This window comes from Equus caballus, chromosome 15, assembly GCF_041296265.1.
Source record: "Equus caballus isolate H_3958 breed thoroughbred chromosome 15, TB-T2T, whole genome shotgun sequence".
NCBI classification, from domain to species: domain Eukaryota; kingdom Metazoa; phylum Chordata; class Mammalia; order Perissodactyla; family Equidae; genus Equus; species Equus caballus.
Genome location: NC_091698.1, coordinates 34175300 through 34202878, shown reverse-complemented (window position 1 = coordinate 34202878; position 27579 = coordinate 34175300). Strand labels below are relative to the sequence as shown.

General features: G+C 43.0%; 1 protein-coding gene across 5 annotated transcripts in view; it reads right to left on the bottom strand.

The window, feature by feature from the left end:
• Nucleotides 1-18400: 18400 nt before the first annotated feature.
• Nucleotides 18401-27579, bottom strand: part of ST3GAL5 (ST3 beta-galactoside alpha-2,3-sialyltransferase 5) — a 47038-nt gene continuing 37859 nt past the window's right edge. For all 5 annotated transcript variants that reach the window (XM_014731056.3, XM_070236215.1, XM_023618781.2 and 2 more), the window contains exons 5-7: nt 25401-25587; nt 23992-24150; nt 18401-19644 (exon numbers count right to left, since the gene is read on the bottom strand). In XM_014731056.3, the coding sequence (XP_014586542.1) occupies nt 19399-19644; nt 23992-24150; nt 25401-25587 (592 nt within the window). In that variant the 3' untranslated portion in view covers nt 18401-19398. The remainder of the gene's footprint in view (nt 19645-23991; nt 24151-25400; nt 25588-27579) is intronic.

Sequence of the window (27579 nt, the reverse complement as noted above, 5' to 3'; positions counted from 1 at the left end):
CGAACCCCAGGCCGCCGAAGCGGAATGTGCGAACTTAATAACTGTGCCACCGGGCTGGCCCGAATCTCTTCTGTTTAACATGTTCACAGTGGTTTCCACTTTGCTGATTGGACAGAGAGTGATACAGATGTCATTCTCTCGTTTACTTTTTGGTGCTCAGCTCTTTGATTTTAAGACAGAGCATCTTGTAGCATCTACACCAGGTCTGTCGGTTCTCACTCTGCATATTGCTTCATAGGGGGTGCATCAGCCACGTTGCGCCTGTCCCCTCCCACAGGGTGGATACCTGGAGTGCTGCCCAACAAGCTGTGATAAATGTTCTTATACGTGTTCTGTTTTTAGACCTGTGTGAGGTGTTCTCTGCAATAAAGATATAAACCCAGGGATGACATTGCATTGTCATAAAGCATAGGTATGTCCACACCACATTTGACTAAGTGCTATAAGATTGTGCTCCTGAATAGCTGCCCCTCCCCAAAATATAAGATAATACTACATAGACTATTCTATAACTGGATTTCTCCCACTTAATGTAAGAAATAAATTTAAACATTTCCAACTGGGGAAAATTTTTTTCAAAAATTAAGGTACAAACTATAACCAGCTCCTACTGAAACAGTGTTTAGGATGACAGCTTCTGGAAGGAGACTGCAAATCCCAGCTCCACCATGCACCAGCTGTGTGACCTTGGGGCAGTTGCTTAACCTCCTTGTGCCTCAGTTTACCCACTTACAAAATGGAGATACTAATAGTACCTACTTTTAGGATGTTATGAGCATTAAATGAGATAATGCACATCGTGTTCAGAATGTTGCCTGGCATGTAGGAAGAACCCAAGGAACATTGTCTATTACTGTTGAACATTTAGGTCATTTCCAAATTTTTTTTACTATTTCTCAACAATGCTGCTATGATGTTCAAGAATCTATTATTATTATTATTATTGTGGTAAAAAGCACATAACATTAAATTTACCATCAAGTTTCAGGATTCTTAGACTGCCTGCCTTCCTGCACTGGAGCTCTGGCAGCTAATGCCAACCTGAGTCTAACAACCTTTGGCTTAGGAGGCCTGGATCTCTTTAGAACTAACAAGATCTCTCTCGACTGTCTGCCCTGTTGCTGCATGATCAAGGCTGGGAGAGCCCTTCTGTGGTTTCCCAAAGTCAGCAGAGCCCAGGTCCTTCCAGGGCCCGCCTGAGCCCCTGGGGTGAGTGACACTCCAAGCCCCGCCCCTGGTCAGGCAGGGCAGCATCTGTGCAAGGCTGCATGACAGGGAGGGATGGCACTGATTCCAATCCCAGGGCTTTGCCATCTGTGTGATCTTGTAAGTAATATCACGTCTCTGAACCTCTGTTGCCTCATCTGTAAAATGACTCCTGGCCTCTAGACTCGACAGCAGTGTGGCTTAGGAAGTCATCTTTCCCCTTGGGGCCTGAGTTTTCCCATCTTTGAAGGAGGGCTATCATGGACCTTAACAGGTTTATCCTAAGGATGAGGGATAATGTTTGCAAAGTGCCTGGCCCAGTGCCAGGTAGAGATATTTAGGGCCAATAGACACAGTTTCAGTACTGAATATTCTGTCGACCTGATTCTATAAATGACTGAAAAGCCTGGAAATTCTAACCAGTTGGCGTCCAACCTGCGCACTGAAAATCAGGCCCCAGAGCCTCCTCCCGCTTATGCTTCAGGTCTGAGCAGGAGCATGTACCCTCTTTTGGAATGCCCTTGGCAATACCAGACTCAAGATCCCCTCAGAAACTCCTTCCTTCTCCTTCTCTGTTCCTGTTTCCGTCCCATCTTTATTTTCCACAGGCAGCCATTTTCCTCTCCAACACGTATGGATGAAGGTATTTTATCTACATACATTCCCAAGGGCACCTGGGAGAGAGATGTCTAAACTTTCCCACCTCCTATTTGTAACTCCTTCCCGCTCAAAAGAGCAAACCAAGGGGACTCCTGTTTCACCTCCGACATGTAAGGAGCTTGGAAGTCATCCCCCACTCCCACAGCAAGAAAAAGGCTGAACCACTGACTGATCCAGGAGGGAGAAAATCAGTAATTGCTTAGTTGAACTGAACAGCACCATCAACTGTCTGGATCTAGTTGACGTTTGTAGAATACTTCATCCAGCAGGAGCAGAACACGTTTGAAAACTACAAACAGGCACTTGGAATTTTGATACAGATTGCATTAATTCTGTAGATCAGTTTGGGGGAGTATTGCCATCTTAACGATATTAAGTTTTTTGATTTATGAACAGATGTTTTTCCATTTATTTGGTCTTCTTTAATTTTTCAACAATGTTTTATAGTTTTCAAAGTATGAGTTTTGCACATTTTGTTAAAAGAATTCTTTTGTATTTCTAAGTATTTTACTCTTTTTGGTGCTGTTGTAAATGGAATTGTTTTTTTAATTTCATTTTTGGTATGCTCAAAGCTACTGTACAGAAATACAATTGATTTTTGTACATTCATCTTATACATTGCAAACTTGCTGAACTCATTTATTAATCATTTTTAGTGGATTCCTTATGATTTTCTATGTATAAAATCATGTTATCTGCAAATAGAGACCATTGTACTTGTTCCTTTCCAGTCTGGATGACTTTTATTTCATTTTCTTGCTTAGTTGCCCTGGCTAGAATCTCCAGTACAATGTTGAGTAGAAATTGTGAGAGTTTGCATCCTTGTCTTGTTCTTTTTTTGTGTGAGGAAGATTGGCCCTGAGCTAACATCTGTTGCCAATCCTCCTCTTTTCGCTTGAGGAAGATTGTTGCTGAGCTAAAATCTATTTCAGTCTTCCTTTATTTTACATGGGATGCCACCACAGCATGGCTTGATGAGCAGTGCTAGTCTGTGCTGGGACTCTGAACCAGTGAACCCCAGGCTGCTGAAGCAGAGTGCGTAAACTTAACCACTATGCCGCTGGGCTGGCTCCATCCTTGTCTTGTTCTTAATCTTTAGGGGAAAGCATTTAATCTTTCACCATTAAGTAAAAACTCCTTAGCTGTGGTCTTTTCATAGATGCCCTTTATCAGGTTGAAGAAGTTCCTTCTATTCCTAATTTGTTGAGTGTTTTTACCATGAAAAGATGTTAGATTTTGTCAAATGCCCCACCCCACCCGCCTATTGAGATGATCATGTGAGTTTTGTTTTTTAATCTATTGATATAATGTATTGCAAAAATAGATTTTGAGATGTTAAACCAACCTTGCATTCCTGGGATAAACCGTTGGTCATGGTGTATAGTTCTTTATATATTGCTGGATTCAATTTGCTAGCATTTTGTTGAGGGTTTATGCATCTATATTCATAAGAGATATTGCTGTGTAGTTTTCTTGTGATGACTTTTCTGGTTTTGGTATCAGGGTGTTAATGGTCTCATAGAGTAAGTTGGGAAGTGATCTCTTCTGTTCTGGAAGAGTTTGCGAAGAACTGATATTTATTCTTTAAGTGTTTGGTAGACTTCACCAGTGAAGCCATCTGGTCCCGGGCTCTCTTTGTGAGAAGGTTATTGATTAATTACTAATTTGATCTCTTCACTTGTTATGGGTCTATTCAGATTTTTAATTTTTCTTGAGTTAGTTTTAATAGCTTGTGTCTTTCTAGGAGTTTTTCCATTTCATCCATTATCTAATTTATTGGCATACAGTTGTTCATAGTAGCACCTTATGATTCTTTTTATTTCTGTAAAGTCAGTATTAATGTCTCCTCATTTCTTTTTGAATTTAGTAATTTGACTATTCTCTATTCTCTTGATTAAATTAGCTAAATGTCAATTTTGTCGATCTTTTCAAAAAACCAACTTTTGGTTTTGTTGATCCTATTATATTTCTATTCTCTATTTCATTAATTTCTACTCTAATGCTTATAATTTCCCTCCTTTTGCTTGCTTTGAGTTTAGTTAGCTCTTCTTTTTCCAGTGTCTTAATGTGGAAAGTTAGCTTGTTTATTTGAGATCATTTTTTTTTCCTGAGAAAGATTCACCCTGAGCTAACATCCGTGCCAATCTTCCTCTATTTTTTAGTATGTGGGCCACCAGCACAGCATGACTGCTAAGAAAGCAGTATAGGTCCATGCCTGGAAACTGAACCCAAGCTGCCAAAGTGGAGCACACTGAACTGAACCACTAGGCCACCAGGGCTGCCCTTTGAGATCTTCTTTTTTAATGTAGGCATGTACAGCTATAAATTTCCTTCTAAGCGCTGCCTTAGCTGCATCCCATAAATTTTGGTACGCTGTGTCTTCATTTTCATTAATTTCAAAGTATTTTCTAATTCCCCATATGATTTTTTCTTTGACTCTTTGGTTACTTAGCAGTGTGTCATTTAATTTCCACATCCTTGTGAATTTCCCTAATTTCTTTCTTTTACTAATTTCTAATTTCATAACACTGTGATTGGAGAACATTCTTTTTACCATTTCAATCCTTTTAAGTTTATTAAGGCTCGTTTTATGTCCCAGTGTATGTTTTATCCTGGAGAGTACTCCAGGTGGGCTTGAGAAAAATGTGTATTCTGCTGCTGTTGGATGGAGTGTTCCATAGACTTCTGCTGAGCCTAGTTTGTGTAGAGCGTAGCTCAAGTCTTTCATTTTCTTGTCAATTTTCACCCAGTTGTTCTATCCAAGATTGAAAGTGGGGTATTATGTTTGAATTGTCAATTTCTCCCCTCAGTTCTATCAGCCTGCCATGAAACCACAGCATGGAATGAGTGAGCTGGGTTGAGGGTGATGGGGAACCCAGTATTCTTGGCCTTCCATTCCTGGGGTACACTTCCATTCTATGGGTGGAGGAAAGGAATCCCCAACCTCTTGGCCACACTCACTTCTTCAATTTTCAGTTGGAGAGGACAAGGAATGCTAGTGGCCTGTCCCTGCTGGTGAGACAGGATAACTCATGATCAGTTGCTGAGGGAAGAGGAACCCTGTCTTCTTAGCCATACCCACCTGGAATGGAGCTTCCATCAAGCTGAGATGGTTGGGGGTGGGGAAGGAGAGAAAGGGTGGTGGCTCAAATACCACATACTCTTGCTATTCTTACCAAGTTTTAGTAGGTTTTCTTGAATAAATGTTTCTTTATTTGCTGTTTGCTCTTAGAACAATTTCCAGATATAAACTTTTTAAAACAGTTTTCATCAATTTTGCTTGTTTCACCGGGGAGGGAGGGGCTTTGTGGAGCTCCTCATGCTTTCATTGCAGAAGTGGGATCAAAGAATTTATTTTTAACATATAAAGAGTTCTTATGAAATTATTAGGAAAAAATGAACACTCATGCAGAAAAAATGTGCGAAGAACAATAGGCAATTTACTTAAAAATTATAAATGGTCAGCTAACATAAAAATATTGAGCCTCACTTGTAGTCAAAGATATTCAACTCAAAAGAATACGTCTTTTTTTTATCAAATTATCAAAAAAGAGAAGTAATAATACCCAGAATTGTCAAGGCCACGTGTAAACAGACACTTCCCTGCATGGTTGAGGGGACTATAAATTAGTAGGACTATTTTGGAGGGCAGCTTGACAATACGCACCAAGAGTTTCTGAAAACATATGTTCCTTTGGCCTAGTAATCCTATTACTAGGAATTTATCCTAAGAAAATTATCTAACAAGAATTCAAATATATATTATTTATAATATAAAAGTTAAAACAACCTAACGGTATTTCTTAGGGCATTGGGTTACTAAATCATGGTATATTCAAACATAGTCATAAAAAGGATGAGGTAGATATACACGAATTAACACAGATATTAAAGGTGGAGGAGAATATTACAGAGAAGTATGGCCAATATGATTATTTTTGTAAAATCTAAGCTACCTACAATCATTCTGTCTAATTATATACATGTACATGCATAGAAAAAACACACTGGGAGAAAATATTTTAAATTCTTAATAGTGCATACCTCAGTATAGAAACAGGGGTAGTTTTGATGTTCTTATTTTTGTCCTTCTGTGAGTATGTATGTTTAGATATATCTCCAGTGGACATGTGTTATTTGTACTATGAAGAAAAAACACAAGTTGGGTTTCTTACTGATGGCAGACATAGGAGCCAGGGGCTGTGGGTAGGCAGGGCCAGCAGATCAAGGAAATGTCCAGGCAGAGCTGGGCACTGCAGGGTCAATAGGAGCCCCATTGCCTCCCGGAGGCTCATTCTTCCAAACCGTCCATTTAACAAGTGACAAAGTGGGGTGTAAGAGACACTCCAGAGGGAGAATCCACCTGACCTGCCAGCAATTGGACAGGACTCTGAGTTGTAGTACCTGTGAGACGGTGCCTATCAGAAACTGAGTCGTTCAGTGGAAGAGCTCTGGCGTGAGGCACAGCATTTTCCGCCTTTGGAGTCTGAGGTCCATGCTAAGCGAGGAGGAGGCGATGTCCTAAAGGAGGTGGACATGCTGGGCTGGGGCTCTGGAGACTTGATGGGGATGCCCTACTGCAGACCTGGGTATGGGAACAAAAAGAAGCTATCAAAGCAGGTAGTTTGACCCATGGGAGTGGATGATCACCCAGGAAGAGATTACAGTGAGATGAAAAGAAGATCAAGGGCAGAGGCATGGGGAGAGGAAGGGGAGTCCGGAGGAGAAGTGGCCGGAGACAGTGCAGGAAGGAGGGAAGTGCCCCAGCAGCTGAAGAGGGTGTGAGAGCCAGCAGGCCTGATGCTGCAGAGAAATGGGTCCACTGGCTGCACTGGGGGCCCTTGGAAGCCCCGGGCTCTGAGAGCTGTGCACACACCTAACGGCCACTAGGCGACACTGTGGCCCACCTAACGGCCACTCCTTTGAGCATTGGAGGTTTTCTTTTTATTAAAGACAAATCAGTGTGTGCTGGGGCCCCGCCAATGCCCTGTTTAACAGATGAGACGGCCAGAGAGGGGCTGTGACTTACCCCAGAGCACATATGAGTGTCTTGGCAGAGGTAGGCCTACCTCCTTGCCCCCTGGTTCCTGTCCCAGGCTCTCTCTCCAGTCACCCTCCACAGACAGATCCAGAAAAGTGGCTGGCAGGATCCTGGGTCAGAAGGCAACTGGAGGGTCGTGATGCCCCCCAGGCCCAGACCTCCAGCACCAACCCCTTTTCAGGCTTGCCCACAGTGAAATCACCTTCCTTGGTTCTCTCATCCATTCTCTGTCTCCAGTCCCCACTTCCCCCAACCCCCACTCTCCTTCCACCTGCAGCCACAACGGTGTTTTTCAGTATAAGTTGGATATATTGTATATATATATATATACACATTAATATAGTGTGGATATTATAAGTTGGATATACGGTGTGCATATATATACATTAATATAATATATATACATTAAGAGTATATATATAATATAATGTGTATATATATATATATATATATATATATATATATATATATATATATATATACACTCCTCCTATTCATACCACTAGTGACTCCAGAATGCTCTTTACCCCAGTGTTCATCTTAGTCTGGCCTGCTGGGCTTCGTTCCTCTAGAAGCCGTACCCTGAGCAGACACTTGCCTCTTGGGTTTGATCCGATAAAGCTTGTCTGCTGTGTCCTCTCTGCACCTTAGAAGATCTGTTTACTCTTCCAGGAGCTCTCTTCCCAACCCCCATCTCCCCCTCTGACCACCGCTTGGGCCTCAGGTTGGCTTCCCTGACATCCCCATACACTCACTCTGTGGTGCACGTCTCCTTCACTCTAACACCTACCTTTGTCGTGTTTACTTCTTTAACATCTTTTACCCTCTAGACTGAACTCCAGCATTGTAGGACAGGGTCTATTTTGCTCGCAGCCTGTCCATCAGAGTCCATCCATAGCTCTCTGAAGCCTATCGGGACTAAGGGTGGCCATGTTGGCAGAGCAGGAGAGGAGCTGGTGCCCGGTGCCACAGGACAGTATCTTTAAGACAGCCCTGCTGGGTACTGAGATACAGTCGAGAGGATCTGCCTGGCTTTGTGGGCAGAGCATCAGTTGTTTTGAACAAAAGGGATGCAGAGCAGAATGGTCTACCAGAAGTTTAGCCAGAGCCACGGAATCGAGCGTCCTACAGAAGAGCTCCCACTGTTAGTCTCACTTCCATATCCTAAGACCTGCTATATTGTAGTGTGTTTGAAAGTAAAGATATTGTTGGGTCCAATTTCAGTTCCAAGTTTTGGAAAATGTAGGGGTGCATCTGGAGCATGTAGGTCTCAGCATGGCCTTTGTTCTGACCTGCTCAGAGCTCGCCCAGAGTTGGGGCCAAACAACTCTTGAGCCAGGCAGTGGCAGCAACATGGAGAAACCCACAAAGCTGATGGTGGACCAGCACCTGCCATCCCATAGCTGTGGACACAGCAACTTTGGGCAGTTGGCCCATAGGACCAACACTTTAAAATATTTCCCTCTCCTTACTCTGTTATAATAAAGTTGCATCAGTGTGTGTTAATAGAGGCTTTGGATTTTCCTCAATGGATAGGCTGGACATCTGCAGGGCTGCCAAATGCAATTTTGTTTACACAAAGGAGGTCATTTATCTCTTTATTTACATAGAGACTTAATAAGGCTAAAGACAGTGATGTCAGCATCATGGTGCAGTGAGTCATTCGCTTAGTCTCTCCTCTTCAAAATACAACTAAATGGACATGCATTAACCAACAGAGGACTCCCTGCACAGCACAATAGGATGTCTGAGAGATCCATGCAGCTATACATCTGAAGGTGGGAGGACTGAGTCCCCAGGAGGCAGTGAAACTAGGTGAGCACACCCCTCCTCCTCCCCAGCGGCAGCAAGCCAGGTCAGGGATCCTCACAAAGCAGCCAGGCATGACTGAAAGAGGAGGTGGGGACAGCTCAGCCTGTGAAAATGCTGTCAGAGTTGCAGCCCAGTCCACAGGAGAGCCCACTGTGCTGTGGTGGCCCCACCGGTGGGAACACTCTACACCAAGCAGTGGCAGCTCAGCCCCATGAAGATACCTGCCCACTGAGCATAGTGCAGGTGAGAAGGCACCCTGCCCACTCAGAAGGTGCCCTGCCTGTGGAGCAGAGCAGCCCATGGGACCCACTGAGTGGCAGCTCAGCCCCTGGGTAGGCACCCCTCCTGCCTAGCATGCAGCAGCTCAGCCAATCCCCTGCTGAGCCCAGAGGCTCTGCTTATGGTGCCCGACCTGCCCACCCAGTGCAGAGGCCCTGCCCACATGAGTGCAACCTGCAGAGTGGCTGTGGCCAGCCTGGGCAAACACAGAGTAGCCCTACCTGCACAACTTCCAGCAGATGGCGTAGGATCAGAAAACACAGTTCCTGTTCCCCGCCAATGGTGGCAATTGGAATCTGAGACCTGATACTACCACAAATACACTGGCAAAGGATGAAGTCATCAAACAACATGAAGACCCCTTGTTTCTGTAGTGTAGTGGTTATCACATTTGCCTCACATGCGAAAGGTCTCCAGTTCGAAACCAGGCAGGAGCAACCTCTGGGGCTGGCCCTGTGGCCGAGTGGTTAAGTTTGCTCACTCTGCTTCGGTGGCCCAGGGTTTCACTGGTTCGAATCCTGGGCGTGGACATGGCACCACTCATCAGGCCATGCTGAGGCAGCGTCCCACATGGCACAACTAGAAGGACCCACAACTAAAAATGCACAACTATGTACCTGGGGGCTTTGGGAGAAAAAGGAAAAATAAAATCTTAAAAAAAAAAAAAAGAACAATAGTAACACTTCAGAGCAGAAGGAAAATGACAAGTCTCTGGAAACCAATCTTGAAGTCACAGAAATTTACAATCTAAATGATAGAGAATTCAAAATAGTTGTCATAAAGAAACTCAATGAGTTAGAAGAAAACTCAGAAAGACAGTTCAATGAGCTCAGGAATAAAATTAATGAGAAGAAGGAATACTTCACCAAAGAGATTGAAACTTAAAATAAAAAAACAGAAATTCTGGACATGAAGAACACAATGAGATTTAAAAAGAAAAATCTAGCAACCATAAAAAATAGAGCCGATGTTATGGAGGAAAGAATTTGTGAATTTGAGGACAGAAATACAGAAATCCTTCCTGTAGAGGAGGAGAGAGAACTAAGATTTTTAAAAAGTGAAGAAATTCTTCAAGAAATATCCAACTCAATTGGGAAAAGCAACATAAGGATTATAGGTATTCAAGAGGGATAAGAGTGGGAGAAAGGAGCAGAGAGCTTGTTGAAAGAAATAATAGCTGAGAACTTCCAAAACCTGGGGAAAGAACTAGACTTACAAATACATGAAGCCAGTAGAACTATTTACATCAGTGCAAAAAGACCTTCTCCAAGGCATATAATATTAAAACTGGCAAAAAGTCAATGATAAAGAAAAAAATTAAGGGCAGTAAGGTAGAAGAAAATAACCTACAAAGGAACTCTTATCAGGCTTTCAGTGGATTTCTCAGCAGAAACCTTACAGGCTAGGAGAGAATGGAATGATGTATTCAAAATACTCAAAGACAAAAACTTTCAGCCAAGAATACTCTATCCAGTGAAACTATCCTTAAGATACATGGAGGAATAAAAGGTCTCCCAGATAAACAAAATCTGAGCGAGTTCATCACCACTAGACCTCTCTTATAAGAAATGATGGAGGAATCCCTCCAACCTGAAACAAAAAGGCAAAAGTTTACAAAGCTTTGAGCAAGGAGATAAATAGACAGACAAATCAGAAAATTGAAGCTAACTATGAGAACAGGTTAGCAAACACTTAATTATAACATAAAAGATAAAGGGAAGGAAAGCATCAGAAATATCTATAAATACTTCAATTTACTAACAAACTCACAACACAAGAAAGAATAATTTGTGACAACAGTAATTCCGAAGGGGAAGAGGAGAGGATGGAAGATGCTTAGGCTAATGGAGGTAAGAAGCTATCAGAAAATGGACTATCTTATCTATGAGATCTTTTATACAAATGTCATGGTAACCACTAAACAAAGAATCAGAATAGAGCCACAAATCATAAATAAACAGAAAACTGAGAAAACCCACACAGAAAACCACTAAAATGAAATGGCAGTCAGAAATACAAGGGAAGAGAAACAATGGAAATATAGAACAACTGGAAAACAAGAGATAAAATGGCAGTATTAAGGCCTGATATATCAATAATCGCTCTGAATGTAAATGGATTGAATTCTCCAATGAAAAGACAAAGAGTGGCTGGATGGATTAAAAAGCAAGACCCAATAATATGCTGCCTCCAGGAAACACATCTCAGTTCTAAAGACAAACATAGGCACATAGTGAAGGGATGGAAGATGATAAACCAAGCAAATGGCAAGAAAAAGAAAGCAGGTGCTGCCATACTTAGACAAAGCAGACTTCAAGAAAAAAAGGCAATGAGAGACAAAGAGGGGCAGTATGTAATGATGAAAAAGGGACATTCCAGCAAGAGGAAATAACATTTGTGAACATATATCCACCTAACACAAGAGCACTAAAGTATATAAAGCAACTACTAACAGACCTAAAGTGAGAAATTGACAGCAACACAATAATAGTAGGGGACCTTCAAACCCCACTTACATTAATGTATAGATCATCCAGACAGAAAGTCAACAAGGAAACAGTGGCCTTAAATGAAACACTAGACCAGATGGATTTAATAGATATATGTAGAACATTCCATCCAAAAAGAGCAAAACACACATTCTTCTAAGTGCACATGGAACATTCTCAAAGACAGACCATATGCTGGGAAACAAGACAAGCCTTAATAAATTTAAGAAGATTGAACTCAGATCAAGCATCTTTTCCTACCATAATGCTATGAAACTAGAAATCAACTACAAGAAAAAAGCCAGGAAAGTCACAAATATATGCAGACTAAACAATGTGCTGCTGAACAACGAGTGGATCAATGAAGAAATCAAAGGACAAATTTAAAAAAATACTTGGAGACAAATGAAAATGAAAATATAACATACCAACTCTTATGGGATGCAGCAAAAGAGATACTAAGAGGGAAATTTATAGCAATACATGCCCACCTCAACAAACTTGAAAAACCTCAAATAAATAATCTTAAACTATACCTAACAGAACTATAAAAATAAGAACAAAGTCCAAAGTTGGTAGAAGGAGGGAAGTAATAAAAATTAGAACAGGAATAAGTGAAATAGAGACTAAAAACAGTAGAAAGGATCAACAAAAGTAAAACCTGGTTCTTTGAGAAGATAAACAAAATTGACAAACACTTAGCCAGACTCACTAAAAAAAGAGAAGTCTCAAATAAATAAAATTAGAAATGAAAGAGGAGAAATTACAATGGATACCACAGAAATACAAAGGATTATAAGAGAATACTATGAAAAACTATATACCAACAGATTGGATAACCTAGAAGAAATGGATAAATTCTTAGACTCATACAACCTCCCAAAACTGAATCAAGAAGAAATAGAGAATCTGAATAGACCAATCACAAGTACAGAAATTGAAACAGTAATCAAAAATCTTCCCAATATTATATAAGATTTAAAAATCTTTTTTCAGGAGTATTCAGAATTGGACAATAAAAATTGGACAGTCCTTTGTTTCTGCAGGAAGTTTTGACATCTGACAAATAGAACAAAGCTGTGCTCTTTGAATATGGCTCCTTGCTCTCCACCAGAATCTCCTCAGTCGCCAGCCCAATTTTGCCCACTTCCTGAAGAGGAAGGACTCTTTCTAGTTGGAGGGAAGGTAAATCAATATTCAGTACAGGATGTGAGCAGGGGATGGGGAGGGCAGAGAGAAGGGAGAGGGGAAGAAACTCAGGATTGGCTCTTTATAGAGAGAGGTTTGAGGAAAATTCTAGAGAGATTTTAAGTAGCTGCAGGCTGAGATGGAAGTGGTCAGGAGAACTCCTTCCGAACGTCTTGGGATTCCAAACGTCTAGGGATAAATACTTTAAAAAACACAAAATAGGTCCGTAGGAATAAGTATATAAAGCAATGAGTATGGTCATTATATTGTCCAAATTCAAAATCAGGACATTTGACCTGTAATTGGACGATGTAATCGGAACTGAGACAGCCCACCCCTTGCAGATGAGGGGTGCCAGGCTAATGTGCATGAACCCTAATGAAAATGCTCGTCCGTGAAGCAAGAGGTTGGACCAGATGGTTCCTCATTCCCTGTCAGTCTTCTGTGGGACTGGTGGTGGCCGTGTTGGGACAGTAGGGGAGGTTAGCAAGAGGACAGAGGGTCTATCCCTTCTGACCTCTCCTGAGCTCACGCCTTGGGATCAAAGAGTATACTGAGTTCTTAAATTGAGATCAAGTTTGCAGAGAAAATTGACTTAGATGAGCCACAGGCAAAAGATGGGGAGGGAAAGGCTACTTTCATTTTAGCACAAGATTCTTGGTTTAGAGTCTCATTTTGCTTGTTTGGTGAGTGTGTGTGTGTGTGTGTGTGTGTGTGTGTGTGTATGTTGAAGCTCACTCACCCTTCATACTGAACATCACACTGGAACAGCAAGCAGCTCCAGAACAAAACCTTACAGTCAGAAGGTCTTCCGTCCACCATTATTTTAAGGACGGGGCTGCACAATGCAAAATGATCAGAGCTTTAGTAATTACCGTCTTTTAAAAGTAATCTTTATTGAGTAAACTATGTATAGCAAAAAAAAAAAAAAAAAAAAGCGCGAACATGTAGATACAATAGAGGTATATTATCTTAGTCTCCAAATTGCATGTAATAAACTCGCTATGACTGCCTTGAAAAGAAAACACAGAGCCTTTGGTGCAGGAGCTTTGAAACCCCAACCCATAGCTTGATAACACCCTGGCAGGTCTTCAAAAAGATAAGGTATATACGTATTTTGGAAACTTCAGCAATAAGTTGGTTTTCCAAAATGTATGAAATGAATGTATGTATGCAGCCATTAAACAGGATATTCACCTTTTTTTTTTTGAACTTCAAATGCTAATTTTTATTCTAAAAATAGGTAGACATACCTTCGGTTAGCTTTTAAAAACCTGTTTCTTGGTTTCTCATGTGCTATTCGGCTTTTGACATATTCTTTTAAACTATCATTTAAACCATTAGGACAACTACATATAGAAAAAGTGACTGTTCATTCATTGCTTTAGTTATTTGTATTCCATTCCTCTTAGCCTAAGACTCCCTTAACCCAGCTTCTAGACCCAAGAGCTCTCTGTTACATTCAATCTTAGACCATCAGCTGCCCATCTTTAAATTCCATCGAAGATATAAAATCAAAACAAGTTAATTTAGTGCCTACAATAGGCAAGGCCTTCTCATGGGTGCTATAGAGGAAACGAAGCATAAAATTCTATCACTAGAGGGGCTGGCCCCGTGGCCGAGTGGTTAAGTTCGCGCGCTCCGCTGCAGGCGGCCCAGTGTTTTGTTGGTTCGAATCCTGGGTGCGGACATGGCACTGCTCATTAAACCATGCTGAGTCAGCGTCCCACATGCCACAACTAGAAGGACCCACAACAAAGAATATACAACTATGTACCGGGGGGCTTTGGGGAGAAAAAGTAAAAAATAAAATCTTTAAAAAAAAAAAATTCTATCACTAGAGAGTTGACAACTTAGTTACAGATGGACTCTTGAGTTCTCACTGCTTCAGGGCTGATAGTCAATTTCTTCCCACCTCAAATGAGCCAGCCTGATAGGTTATGGGTAACGGTGGATGTGAAACTACAGCCATGAGCTCCATAATGATGTTTTTGTCAACAATGGATCTCATATCTGATTGTGGCTCCATAAGATTAGTACCACACAGCTAGGTGTGTGGTAGACTGCACCACTGTTTGTGTATGTACACTCCATGATGTTCACACAACGATGTGTTTCTCAGAATGTATCCCCATCACAAAATGATGCATGACCATATTTTTGGGTTTGACTACTGTTTTTAATCACCCTTGACTGGCCTCATTGCATATGCTCGGTTGTTAGTCATCTGTCACATTCACATTACTGTGTGGTAATTTAGACTGGTCTTTCATTTCAAGGACTTAACCAACATTTTGAATGAATTCATCATTTTTAATATCAAATTTTTTGGTACTGATTTTCTTCAATAAGTCGAAAAACATAAGCCAGGTTAACAGAGGGTAGAGTGGAAATACATGGCTCTTTTAGAAGTTACAAATTTTTAGTGTACCGTCAATTATTAGTCTTGCTGCTACAAGGTGTCTACTGAATAGTCAGTTTCTTTAATGTTTACATTTTCTGAAAATTCTCTTTGTTACATTTTCAGCTACACAAAGGTTATAACAGCCACATCTGCCAAATCTTAGATGGCAGCCTGACACCATCGCAAAGCTTGACATCTCACTTCTTCCAGACAGAAGAGAATCTATAAACTTGACTTCCTTCCTACATGGTTTACTGACAGCTCTTTGGAAGGACCTGCTTTTGAAAAAGTTAGGATGAAATTTCATAGCATGTTATTTACACTTGTTGCACCGTAACTTTTCTTCTCTGCTAAATAGGTTGAAACTTAAATCTTGGGAGTTAGTCAAAGCTAATCATTCCAACAATAAAGTTAACCTACTAAGACTGCAATTTCCTTTTGGGGAACATTAATTTCTAGTCAATAAAATTTGCGTGTGTATGTTTAATGAATAGTTCTCCTTCCCAATTTACTTCAGTCTTTTTTTTTAACTTTTTTTTTTTTGAGGAAGATTAGCCTTGAGCTAACTCCTGCTAGTCCTCCTCTTTTTTGCTGAGGAAGCCTGGCCCTGAGCTAACATCTGTGCTCATCTTCCTCTTCTTTATATGTGGGATGCCTACCACAGCATGGTGTGCCAAGCGGTGGCATGTCCGCACCCGGGATTCGAACCGGCGAACCCCAGGCCACCGAGAGGCAGAACGTGCGAACTTAACCACTGTGCCACCAGGCTGGCCCCCTTTACTTCGGTCTTATATTGAGTGTTCGTTGTTGGTAAATACAGGCAAATACCATGTTTTGAGAACACAAATCCATGCTAAAGCGACCTTGGGAAGTGGGAAGGAGAGAATAAACACTCAGAAGTTTGGGCCAAGGGTGTCTTGACCTCCAGGGAAAGGGCACGGAGAGCTGGGTTTTCCGGTGCGCTCTACATACTGGGACCTGCTTCCCTTTGTTGTCGGCGCTATAGTCTGGGAGCTGAGTGTGTTGTCATCGGGGCGTTCGAGCAGAGCCAGTGCCTGGGAAGAGGGCATTGATCCCACGGGCAGCAAACACAGGGTCCTTTCTTGGAGGGAAGCATTTTGTCACCACGTGTGTGAACGAAAGGAAGGCCCCGGTGCCACAGTCTAAAAGCTCACTTCCTTCTAAGGGGAACTCAGCTGAGTAACAGGAACTCTTCCTTTTCTTCTTTGGAATGGACTTAACTGGAGTGTCCCAAAGAAAAGATGAAAAAACAACCCACACTTGGATGTTGTGCCAAGGAGGAGAATAAGTTATCATTTCTTAATCTTCCTACAATGCTCGTTTAAAAGGTTCTTGAGACAGTAATAAGGCAAATTCAACAATCCCTTTGATATCAAGTTCCAAAGCACTGGGGTTAGAATGCAGCCAAAACAAAGTGGTCCTTGGTTTTAGAAATCTGTAATAACCTGGGGAGATGAGGGTGTGACCATTGCTTTTCTCTTCTATAACTAAGTCTCTGTCTGCCACACAAAGTAGACTGACCGCTGATGGCCAAGAGGTCATTGTTCAACAAAAGCAGGCCAGTCAAAAGGCCGGTTTGACAACTTAACTAATGGGTCCAATAAATGATGAGCCCGCCCCAAATTTGTGGAAATAGACATTGTCACTGCCTTATTAACACATTCTCGGGAAATGAAAAAACTGGTGTGACACAAAAGGAGCAACGAAGAAAGCAAGGTAACACCCAGAGTACACAAAGTTGTCTAGAAGATTCTAATTTAGCTTTGCCTAAAAACACGAGATGCATCATCAGGGATACTCACTCCAGTACCAAATCATTTTTCTAAGGCCAGCCTAGGTTTCTGGAGAGAATAGGCTCTCTGTAGGGGAAAACAAAAACAAAAACAAAAAAAGCCTTAAAACTCGAAGAAATTTTCTACAGCTCAAAGTTCCAGGAAGAAGTATGTTAAAATACACAACGTGTATAAGTCGTCCTAAGTTGCCTCAAAACCAATGATTACAACGACGTAGGAGAGCTGTGCGCGTGTGCCTATAAAGCTGTACAAAGTTGGAGAGCGGTGGTGAAACCTCATGGCTGGAGATCAGCCTGTGGCACCTGGAGCACCTCGAGGTCTATTCCCAGAAAAGCTGGGGGTGGGTGGGTTGGGGTCACCGGCAGTAGCTGTGAAGCAAAGAAGGAACTTTCAACAGGTAACCACCGGAGCGCTAAGTTCCCGAAGACGGTCTCTGAGCAACCCTGATTGGCTGGTGGACTCTATTAAAGGTCTGAAGAAAATATAACTTTCTATTCATTCAGGGCACGTACGGCCTGCTAGTAATTAACAGTCGAGAGGCATGGGTAAAGCAATGTAAGGATGCAAAACAGGATGGACGGAGGAGGCGGGGTGGAGATGGCACCAGGCCTGACATGTGCTGAAAGCTGACCAAGTGCTGGGCACTAAGCCACACACGCCCCAGCCGCTGGGCAAGGAGGTGGGACATGAGGCCACAGGAACCCGTGAGGAAATGCTCACAACTTTGGGAAAGCTGTCTGAGGAAGTTTCAAACCCTGGCTTTTAAAAAATAAAGTAAGCAGCCCCTGAAGGAGGAGGGATGGAGATGTGCCGAGTAGGCCTGGCCCCACCTGAGTCACAGGACAGCTATGGACCATCTTCCCAGCTCTCAATTTTCAAAACTCAGTCATTTGGTGAGAATTTTAAAGCATATTCTCTTAAACAAACAGTATCTTATAAAGCAGAAAGCAAAACCTATAGAAAATTTTAAGACAAAAACCAAAGAAATACTATTTTGCTACGCCGGCTACTCTGAGCTTGACCCCAGAGACCTGGAGAGCCAAGGGACTCTGATTGCTGTGACCTGGCTCTTGGCCCTGATAAGCCGAGGCGGCGGCAGGCGTGGAAGACATCAGAATGGGCTGGGAGGCAACGCTGCATGGGGGCTGCAGCAGTTAAGGGAAAGGAGAAACTGAGGCAGGGGGCAGCAGCTCAACGCAGAGGGAGAACAGGGAGGGAGCAAAACAGCGGCAGATCTTCTGACAGCAGACTAGAGCAACTAAGAGACAGAAGCTAGAAGGAGCCTGTTCTCTGGGAGGAAGTCACCGCCACCAACACCTCTCCAGAAGAGTTCGCAGGTGTCTGGGATGCAGCCCCTTGCAGGATAAGGCTCCCTTCACTCTCCATCCTCATGAGGCACCCACAGGGAGCTCCACCTAGCAGCATCCAGGAAGGACACTTCAGGTAGACTTAGAGACCTATTTTCTTTAAAAAAAAAAAAAAAAAAGTGCTCAAATTAACTAGACTGTGAGTTCCTCAAAAGCTTTTATTCTTTTTTTTTTGACCAGTGCACACTGCCTGGTACGCACTGCCAGGCAGGAATTCCAAAAAAATTTTTAATAGGCTATGTATAACACTGGGAGGATTTCCTTTCAGTGTTTCAGAAAAGGCGATTTCTCTTGGAAAGGGTTTGTTCTTCTACGACTCTGGATAAGAGAGGTTTTGTCCTACCTTTTATAAGCCACCTCAGACAGACAGTGGAATACCTTAGATTAACATTTAAGTGCTTTGAAAGGGTAGTTAAAAACTCTCAAGAGACATTCAAGAGTTGTCATCACTGCAGGGAAGACAGTGGCTTCTGCAGCCCAGCGAGGCTTCGTCATATTCAGAGGACACAGAAAATGTCTTCTGTGTCCCTCCCTGATCAGGGACCTCCAGGACAGCTCCCCTGGTTGATTCCAGCAAGTCTTCTGGCAGAAGGCAGGCCAGCAGAGGGACTGTGAACTTCTCCGAGCGGCCCAGGCCTCACACAGCAGCACGGCCAACCCAGTACCAGCGGTTTAGCTACTGAGCACGTCATCCTGGAAGTGCCTCCCACATCTGTCCCACCAAACGAGACGCAGAGAACCAGAATCAGGCCTTCAGAGCACCTAAGGAGCAAGCTCCCTTCTCTCTCCACTGAATGCCCTGGTGTTCCGTGTGCAGTAGACCTGGACAGAGTTTTCACAAATTAAATAACTTTCTTAAAATACAACAAAATATCGTTACATACAACTCTCTTTGAAAAGTCCTTCCAATTCAATTCTCAAAATTAACTTACAAAATTCTGTGCAAAAAACACGGACTCAAATAAATAGGGGGAAAAAAGTGGGAAGAGCTAAACTGTTCGTGTTTTTTAAATTAAAAGTTACAAACACCAGCTGCACTTCAAAGTCTTTGAAGGATGAAATGCATCAAGGAGGCTATGAGAAACAGCCCTCTGAGTCAGAGTTGCATTTTCAAGTGAGGTTTTTCTGTGTTCAGAATTCACAATGGATTGATGCCCCCGCTGAGATCCCGCACCACGCCCTCTTTGACCAGCTTGAGAAGGAACGTGGTCTCCGTCGTCACATTATGCATGGTCTGAAAGTTCATGGCAGACATGCAGAGGTTGTCAAAGTAATGCAAAGGTCTTTTGGGTTCACTGAGGTCATATCCAAAGCCTGCCAAACTGACTTCATCGCACAGATGTGTGGCCAAGACAACAGCAATGATGCCAATGGTGGGGACGTTCTGAAACAGACAAAAGGCAAAAAAAGTCTTAGCACAATTCAGTGCTTTCAAATAGCACACTACATGCTATGCAAGTGATAAACGGTGCATTGGGGGCTGCAATTTTACACATCACAGAATTTTTTTTTTTTAAAAGATTGGCACCTGAGCTAACAACTGTGGCCAATCTTTTTTTTTTTTTTCCTGCTTTATCTCCCCAAATCCCCCTGGTACATAGTTGTATATCTTAGTTGCACGTCCTTCTAGTTGTGGCCACAGAATTTTAAAGTCTGACTTCCCATCCAAGTCCCTAGACTCTAAAACTAGCCTGTAACGGGAACACTTTTCAAACACCACCTGAAGTTCTTCTTGTACCAAGCTAAAAGGTGTTCTTTCTGAAACTTCTGCTCACTGGTCCTATGAGTGATGACCAGAATTGCAAAACAAGCCCATTTCCTCTCTCACATGACAAACATCTACAAGGTCTGCTCCGGGATAAGCAGCCCCAGGACCTTCCACAGTCCTTCTCGGGACATGGGTTCTGGAGCCTGCCCCTTCCTGGCTAGCTCCCGTGGACGGGCTCTGTGTGAGAACAGAGCGGCCTCAGCTCCACCACTGAAGACTGTGTTCACCCCTTGCCTGAAGCCACGTCCCACTTAAGAGCCCCATTTGCTTTTCTGGCAATAACACCTCCAGGCCATTTTCACATGTACAGCTGCTAGGCTAGAAACACTTCTGCTCACTCTCTGTTTGGGCAAATACATTTTTAGGCCCAAATTAAGGGCTTTCACATTTGTTCCGTCCAAAACGTAGCCTACTGCCTTTGGCCTAGAGCACCAAATGGCCAGACCATTCTGGATTCTGACTGTCTCACTACTCCCTCCTCATGTCCCATGTCTTGCCACTTGCACATCTGGCCTCGTGCTTTCTGGCTCTCCATGCCAGTCCTGGGTGAAGGCAGTGCACACGCAGAGAGGAAGACAGAAAGCCCGCAGCCGTCCCAGCCCTCGCTGAAGGCTGCTGCGCATTACTCATCGAGACTCTTGTGGAGCTCTTCATGTGCAAGTGGACCGCCTCTGTTCATCTTAGCTAAGTCGGTGGCTGCCAGAAACAACTGCCCTTCTCTGTAAACTGGAACAAGAGTGAACCCTTCAGAGTTCACAGATTAAGGTGGGATTAGGCAGCCTCGACTGAACCCACCGTTCCTTCAAAACCGCTGCCTGCTCCTCGGTGTGTTGCGTCTACCTCTCAAAGCCAAGCTCACTTGCTAAAAAGGAACTCAACAGTCAATCTTCATGTTTGGAAATAGAAACTAAGAGAAATCAACCCAAAGGAAGCCTTCCTCCTGTTCAGCCCTAGGACCCGAAGGCAGTGTCGTGTCTTCTCCACCTGTGGCCAGCTCGGCACCCAGCACATCTGGGACAGTCCGTCAGTGTTTGCAGAAGGAGTACATGAAATCAACCCTTCACAGGGCAAAACTATCAGAAACTACCCAAAGCATGTTATCTCCAGAACATACGCCCAAAGATGACACCTCATCACCCACAGACTCCCTCTCTGCTGGAAGGGCATATGCATGAGGTTTCTGACAACGCAATTTCAGACCAGAAGTCATCTTTTAAGTTACTGTTTTTATCCAAAAGAAAAACATCATTTTATCCATTATAGAAATAAACAAGTATTCAATTCAAGTAATAAATGGATTATAAAGCAGAAAGAAAACGTCTATAGACTCACCCTCCAGAGAAGGGCATTCTTCACAGTTTGGTGTTTATTTCTAAGCTTTCTCCTATGCATCTATAGATACATTTTTATTTTTAAACAAAAATGGGATTATATACGTGTTCTGTAACTTGATTTTCTTGCTTAATATATTGTGGAGGTGCTATCATATCCACTAGTTTTTCTTCATCCTGAACAGTCACACGATATTGTACCAACTATACCGTAAGATGTCTAAACAACCCCCTGCTGATGGAGGCTCAGGCGGTTTTGAGTTCTTCACTATTAATGCCACAGTGAACATCCTAGCACAGCCTTGCATATTTCTCTGATTTCCCCATAACAAAATTTTTGGAGTCAAATTGCTGGGTCAAAGACTACTCATATTTAAAATTAATATATGCTGCCAAACTACCTTCCAGAAAAAGTACCAACTTATAATTCTATCTACCTCCCTGCCAAACAAGAACATTATCAAGCTTTTACATCTTTCCTAAGAAAACAAGCAAAAAATGTCATTGTGGCTCGAATTTGCTTTACTTGGTAATTGGTGAAGTTGAACATTTTATCATGTATTTCTTGGCTGTATTAATTTCTTTCGTGAAATGTCTGTTTATATCTTTTCCCCATTTTTTTATTGGCTTATATTTTTATTTTTGATTTAATAAGATCTCTTTGTACTTTGAGAGTGTAACCTCTGTCATATATATAAATTTCCCCCACTTAACTGGTATTCTAATTTTCCCATTCAGCAATTTCATATTTTGTGGTTAAATCTATTTTTTAAAGGTTACTTTTTAAATAAAATCTACCTACAAAACCAACAAATGGGCATTTGCCTGTGTTTAAAAAAAATTCTATGGAATTTAATAAGGAAACAGGGCAGTTTAAAGGATACAGAAATCTAAGGACACTGAAAGATACTTAAGTATATTTATAGTGAAACCTCTTTATAACTTAAAGAATCTTGCCAAAGTCTGTTTAAGTCTTTTTCTTTTAACTGTTTTGTAAAAAGTGATGCCAACAGTTAGGTTAAAAGTAGCCTACAGTCTGGGGGACCCCACATGCTTCCATGTGGGAGAGGAGCTGAAGCAAGCTGAAAAATGATCCTAGTCACAGGCCCTGATGGTGGCTGGGAGGGGTCGAGCCACTCTCCTCTGAGAGGGAAAACGCACCACCTCCAACTGGAAAACTGGCCCTGGACATGGTCCAGCAATGGGCAGAAACTACGTGGTCCTCACGGGGTGCCCACAGCTGGAGAGGCAGGAAAGCACCCGAGGGGGCCGAGTCCCTGAGGAAGACGACGGCCTGCTTAGCGAAGAGCTTCAGCTCTGAGAAACGCTTCAGTGGAGCTGGGTATTCAAGCCTGCGCTGGAGCCAGGGCTGGATTTAGCTGATCACAGTAAAGAACTAGGTTTTTGCTTTCAAGGAACCTATTTAGGTGTTTGTTTTCATTAATAACCACAGAATTCTTCCTTTAAAATTTACACAATTGTTTTAAAGAATCTTTTCAATTAGAATTTGACTCATAGGGCAAATAGAAGAACGTGCTAATCTGCCTAGTGGTTGATGACACCTAAGAGTCTAGCTGAGTGTTTGCAAATTGCGACCCTGACCAGCCCCCGCTCCTAGGACATATCTCAGGCCCCTAGTATGAGCAGTGACCCCCCGCCCCCAACACAAAATTCCTTGCTTTCCTTTATATAGAGAGGTTGGTTGGTTGGTTTGTCTGGTGAGGAAGATTGTCCCTGAGCTAACATCTGTGCCAGTCTTCCTCTAGTTCGTATGTGGGATGCCCCCACAGCATGGCTTGACAAGGCATGTGTAGGTCTGCAGCCAGGATCTGAAATTGCAAACCCTGGGCCACCAAAGCAGAGCATACGAACTTAACCACTATGCCACCAGGCTGGCCCCTATATATAGAGGTTTTGCTTAAAATTTTAAGAACAATTTCCACTGCTTTTAAAATAAAGTTTTAAAGAAACAGGTTTAGCTATTCACATCATGAAGAACCAGGCAATGAAGGCATCTCCACCCCCTGGTGACAGCACAGGCTAATTGCAGGTAAAGAATCTCCAGCAGGGAACAGCCTATAGGACAAAGGTCCTCAAAAGGCTGCAAAATAAAATTCCCTAGGGAACTTTGAAAATCCCAACGTACAGACCACAGCACAGACCAATCAAATCAGAATATCTGGGTGGGACCCAGGCATCAACTGAAAAGGACTGCTGACTTTATTTACCATCACCTATAAAGTGATGACAGATGTCAGTTCTCACCGGAGCAGCCCACAGAGTTAAAACGCAAAGGACTTTTCAGACCACCAAAGTGCCTTTCAGCGTCCTGCAGTTAGTCATATGGAGTCCCGGAGCAAGAATACCCTAAACGAGATCTCAGCGACCCACGTGCTATGTACTGACTATACTAACGAGACGAGTCACCAGGGGGCAGGCCAGTTAAACAAGGAGGAGCCCAGCAGTCAAGATGCAGCGTGCAGAGATACACACAGGGAGCATCTCGTCAGTGACCAGGTTTCTCCACTGGAAGATGCTTCTGGGTATACAGCTGAGCCCAAGGAAAATGTGTACAGATGTCTCCCTTCCAACACAGAGAAGAACAGTTAACTTTCAGTAGCAACAAAAATACCTTATCTCGGCCCCAGAACCTCGACTGAGGCTCTGAGTATTGAAGGATGTCAAAGGCAGTCTCTTTGATAATAACTGGATTCAAGATCCTGAAATGTTTTGGCTGTAGTGGGATTTTTTCCGCCACCTGCTTCCAAAAGAAGAGTTGCACCCAGAATGGCTAAGGAAAGAAAGCACGCAATCATTAGGGGTATTTAATAAAGTTCTCTTATCAGTGCAGGGTGAGAATGTATCTCCCCCTAATCAGGCCAAAGCCATGGGTGTGACCCCATGTGTGTTTGGGCACGGCATTCTGCAACAAAGTCACAGATCTATGCAAACCCAGTACCTCAACTCAAAAAAAGCAACTCTGAAGGGCCCGATTTATGAATGCGGCACTGGACAAGGAGAGGAGGTGCAGAAGCAGCTCTCGTTTGTTTGGGGAAGAAATTTCACAGGGAATGACCTAAGATGGTAAGCCTTTTTAGGATCAAAAGCCACCATGTTGCCCAGGGAAGACCAAGCACATAGATCCAATTCAAGGTGTTAAGTGCTGTGAGAGCCCTTCTGGTCAGGCCCTCACCTGCATCCTCTCTCCACTTACTCTATTTCCTAGTCCTGTGAAGTCTCTTGGTAACTGACTGCAAGTCATTTCATATGTGCTTCATCTTCCAACTGGAACAACTTCTACCCAATAGCAAAATCCAGAAGACCATGATAACGTTTACAGAATCAAGCTTTTGGAGACCATGGCAAATTGTCCATCACGTGAAGCTTCTATGAAAAGTTTAATATGTCCTACTAATTTTGCAGACAACCAGTTTGTGCAGGTGTATATAACTGCGCACATACTCCTCGACAGTTGACCTCCGAAATTTATTTCAACATAATGGGTGGGACTATAAACAACTGTGATCGATTATTGTAAAGACAGACAATATGATAAAGTAAGGGCCATCTCCTCCACATTTGCCCTCTGGAATGCTGTGAATTAAACTCCAATAAGAACACCACCAATTAAAACATGTTTGGAGAATATTCCTCAGAGATTGTATGTATATTCTTTTGAATATCCTCAATAATGGCTTATATTCATCCACATAAATCTAACTTCTAGAAATAGCCAGAAGCCATGTAAGTTTAAGCCTGGTGAATAACATGGGTGATCAACCTCAATCATAGCAATTTTGGTCGCAAACTTGATATTCCACTAAGTAATGATCACAATTTTCACATGTGACTCAATCAAGTTCTGAAAGCAATTCCCAGGAGGAGTCGTGAGGGGTTTCTACAAAGGGAGTCGTTATTTGAAAGTCAACACAAAAGTATGCATTCCACTGTGTTTGTTTAAAAATAAAAGTCTGTAATTACAATTAGAGATCCCTTCACTTCTTATGAAGGATGTTTGATAGCTGAATTTCTAGTGCTTACCAGAGTTTCATTTTTTACCACTGCTTGAAGCCAGTTGAAGTCAACACTCTTAAATAAAACAGCAACAAACAGGTCATTGGAATAATATTCAAGGTCGGACAGTGGCGCACCCTCTGGATAAGTCATCCTTATAGTAGTTTTATTTCCAACATGCTCTGAATACCCTTCAACTGGTGCATTATTTAACCTATTTAAATAAAAAAGACAAAGGTAAATGGACAAAGCAAGTCAGCAACGACTTTAACACATTACACAAAATGCCTGCATCGTGTTCCCCACAATTTTTTTAGGACTGGGAATGCGTACGCGGCTGGGGGTAGGGCGTCCCTCCCAGCAGCCTCGTCACCGTTCCTCAGAGATCTGCCCTTTCCAGGCGTTTGATGAATGCTGTCTTCAGTCCACGAGGGACGCCCATATCTAATCTTTGAATATCGAGCAATTCCGTCTAGTCCTGTCATTTTAAGCCAACTCAAACATATTAACTGTGGGCTTTCTCTGGGTACCAGCACTGTTTCCCTGAGAGCTGCCCATTGTGCTCGGATATTGGTGGTTCTTGCCAGAATTTCAAAAAGGTAATCAGAAAGAAGAATCTAGAAACCAGAGCAAGGCAGACACCGACCTCAGTTACAGGGACAGGGTGGGGACTGGGGAGGGCACTGGGCCCAAGTGCAAGCAGAACTGGGGGCACTGACAACTGTTAGATGAATAAAGGCTTTACCAGGGTGGCTGTTTGGGGAAAATGCTAGGAACTCTTTCAACAGTGATACCACTCACCCAGTTACACAGTTTCAAAATCTCAAAAAAGTCTGTTTGGTTTTTCATCTATTTTATCCCATCTGTACTTAACCTTTCTTTTCTATTTCACTGATCTTCCTCTTCTAAATCTCAGATACTTGATCCCCGGATTATGAAAAAGATATTATTAGACAGAACAATTAAACGCAAGACATGATCCTGGACCAGTTATTATTTTTCTTCTTTCCTTTTTTTTTTTAATACAGGACAGTATTGGGATAACTGCTGAAATCTGAGTAAGGACTGGAGTAAGGTCTGCACTGTATCAGTGTTAACTTCCTAAATCCGAATATGGCTCTGTGGTTCTATAATAGAATGTCCTTGCTCTTAGGAAACGCACACTCAAGTATTTAGGGGTAAAGGGGCTTCATATTTGCAACTAACTCGCAAAGGGTTCAGAAAAGAATAATAATATACATAGAGAGAAAATTATAAAGCCAAAGTGATAAAGTGTTATCAGTTGGGGAATCTGGGAGAAAAGCGAATGGGAGTTCTTGGTACTATTCTTGCAACTTTTTTGTTAAGTCTGGAATTGCTTTAAACCTAAAAGTTACCCAAGAAAGTTTCTTACCCGATCTCTCTCAGAATCAGGCTAAGTCACCATTCCTCTGTCCCCAGTGCTCAGGGGCCTCTCGTGCCTATGCATGAAGTCCATGCTCCCCAGTCTGACTCGCCACACTCTCAGCCCCGTCCCACTCTCCCAGGGCCCCTCCCTCCTCCTGCCCGGTGGGGCTCCTCACCCGGGGCCCCTGCCTGCCTCCTCCCTGAAGAGCGAAATCCCACCGTTCCTCCCAGCCAGCTCAAGGCCGCCCTTCTCTTCCACTGCATCTGAGTGTGCACTGTCAGCCCCTGGTTTCTCACCTCTTCTCCCGTATCCCAGTCTCACACCACAGATGGGCATGGGGTCCTGACTGCCTCCCCGGGGGCTGCCTGAGCACAGGTCGTTCAGGTGCTCACACAGGGCGAGGGCTGAGGTTCCGGAAGCTCAAAATCCTGCATTTGGAATGCTGGGGTGTGGCCTGGACCCTGGGCCCTGTGGTGCCTCTGTGTCCTCATCCATGACAGGGGCTAACAGTGAAGGCTTCCCCAAAGAAGGAGAACACCTAAAGCACGTGACACAGTGCCCGGCACAGAAAGCGCCCAGTGAAAGGCAGTGGTTAGATCTGCCTTCACCCCAACTTCTACAACCCCTGCAGCTCTGACCCCACTCCCACCGTCTCACTTCACACCACCCCTGCTCTCTGGCCACTGGGCCCATGGCACCCCTTTTGCCTTAAAACTCTGTTCTTAGCTGTTTCTGCTATCTCTTGGCCTTACAGAAGTCTAGTTCTTTCCTACAAACACCCTATACCCCCTGCCCTCTCCTCCTTGGTCCCCGCCCTTC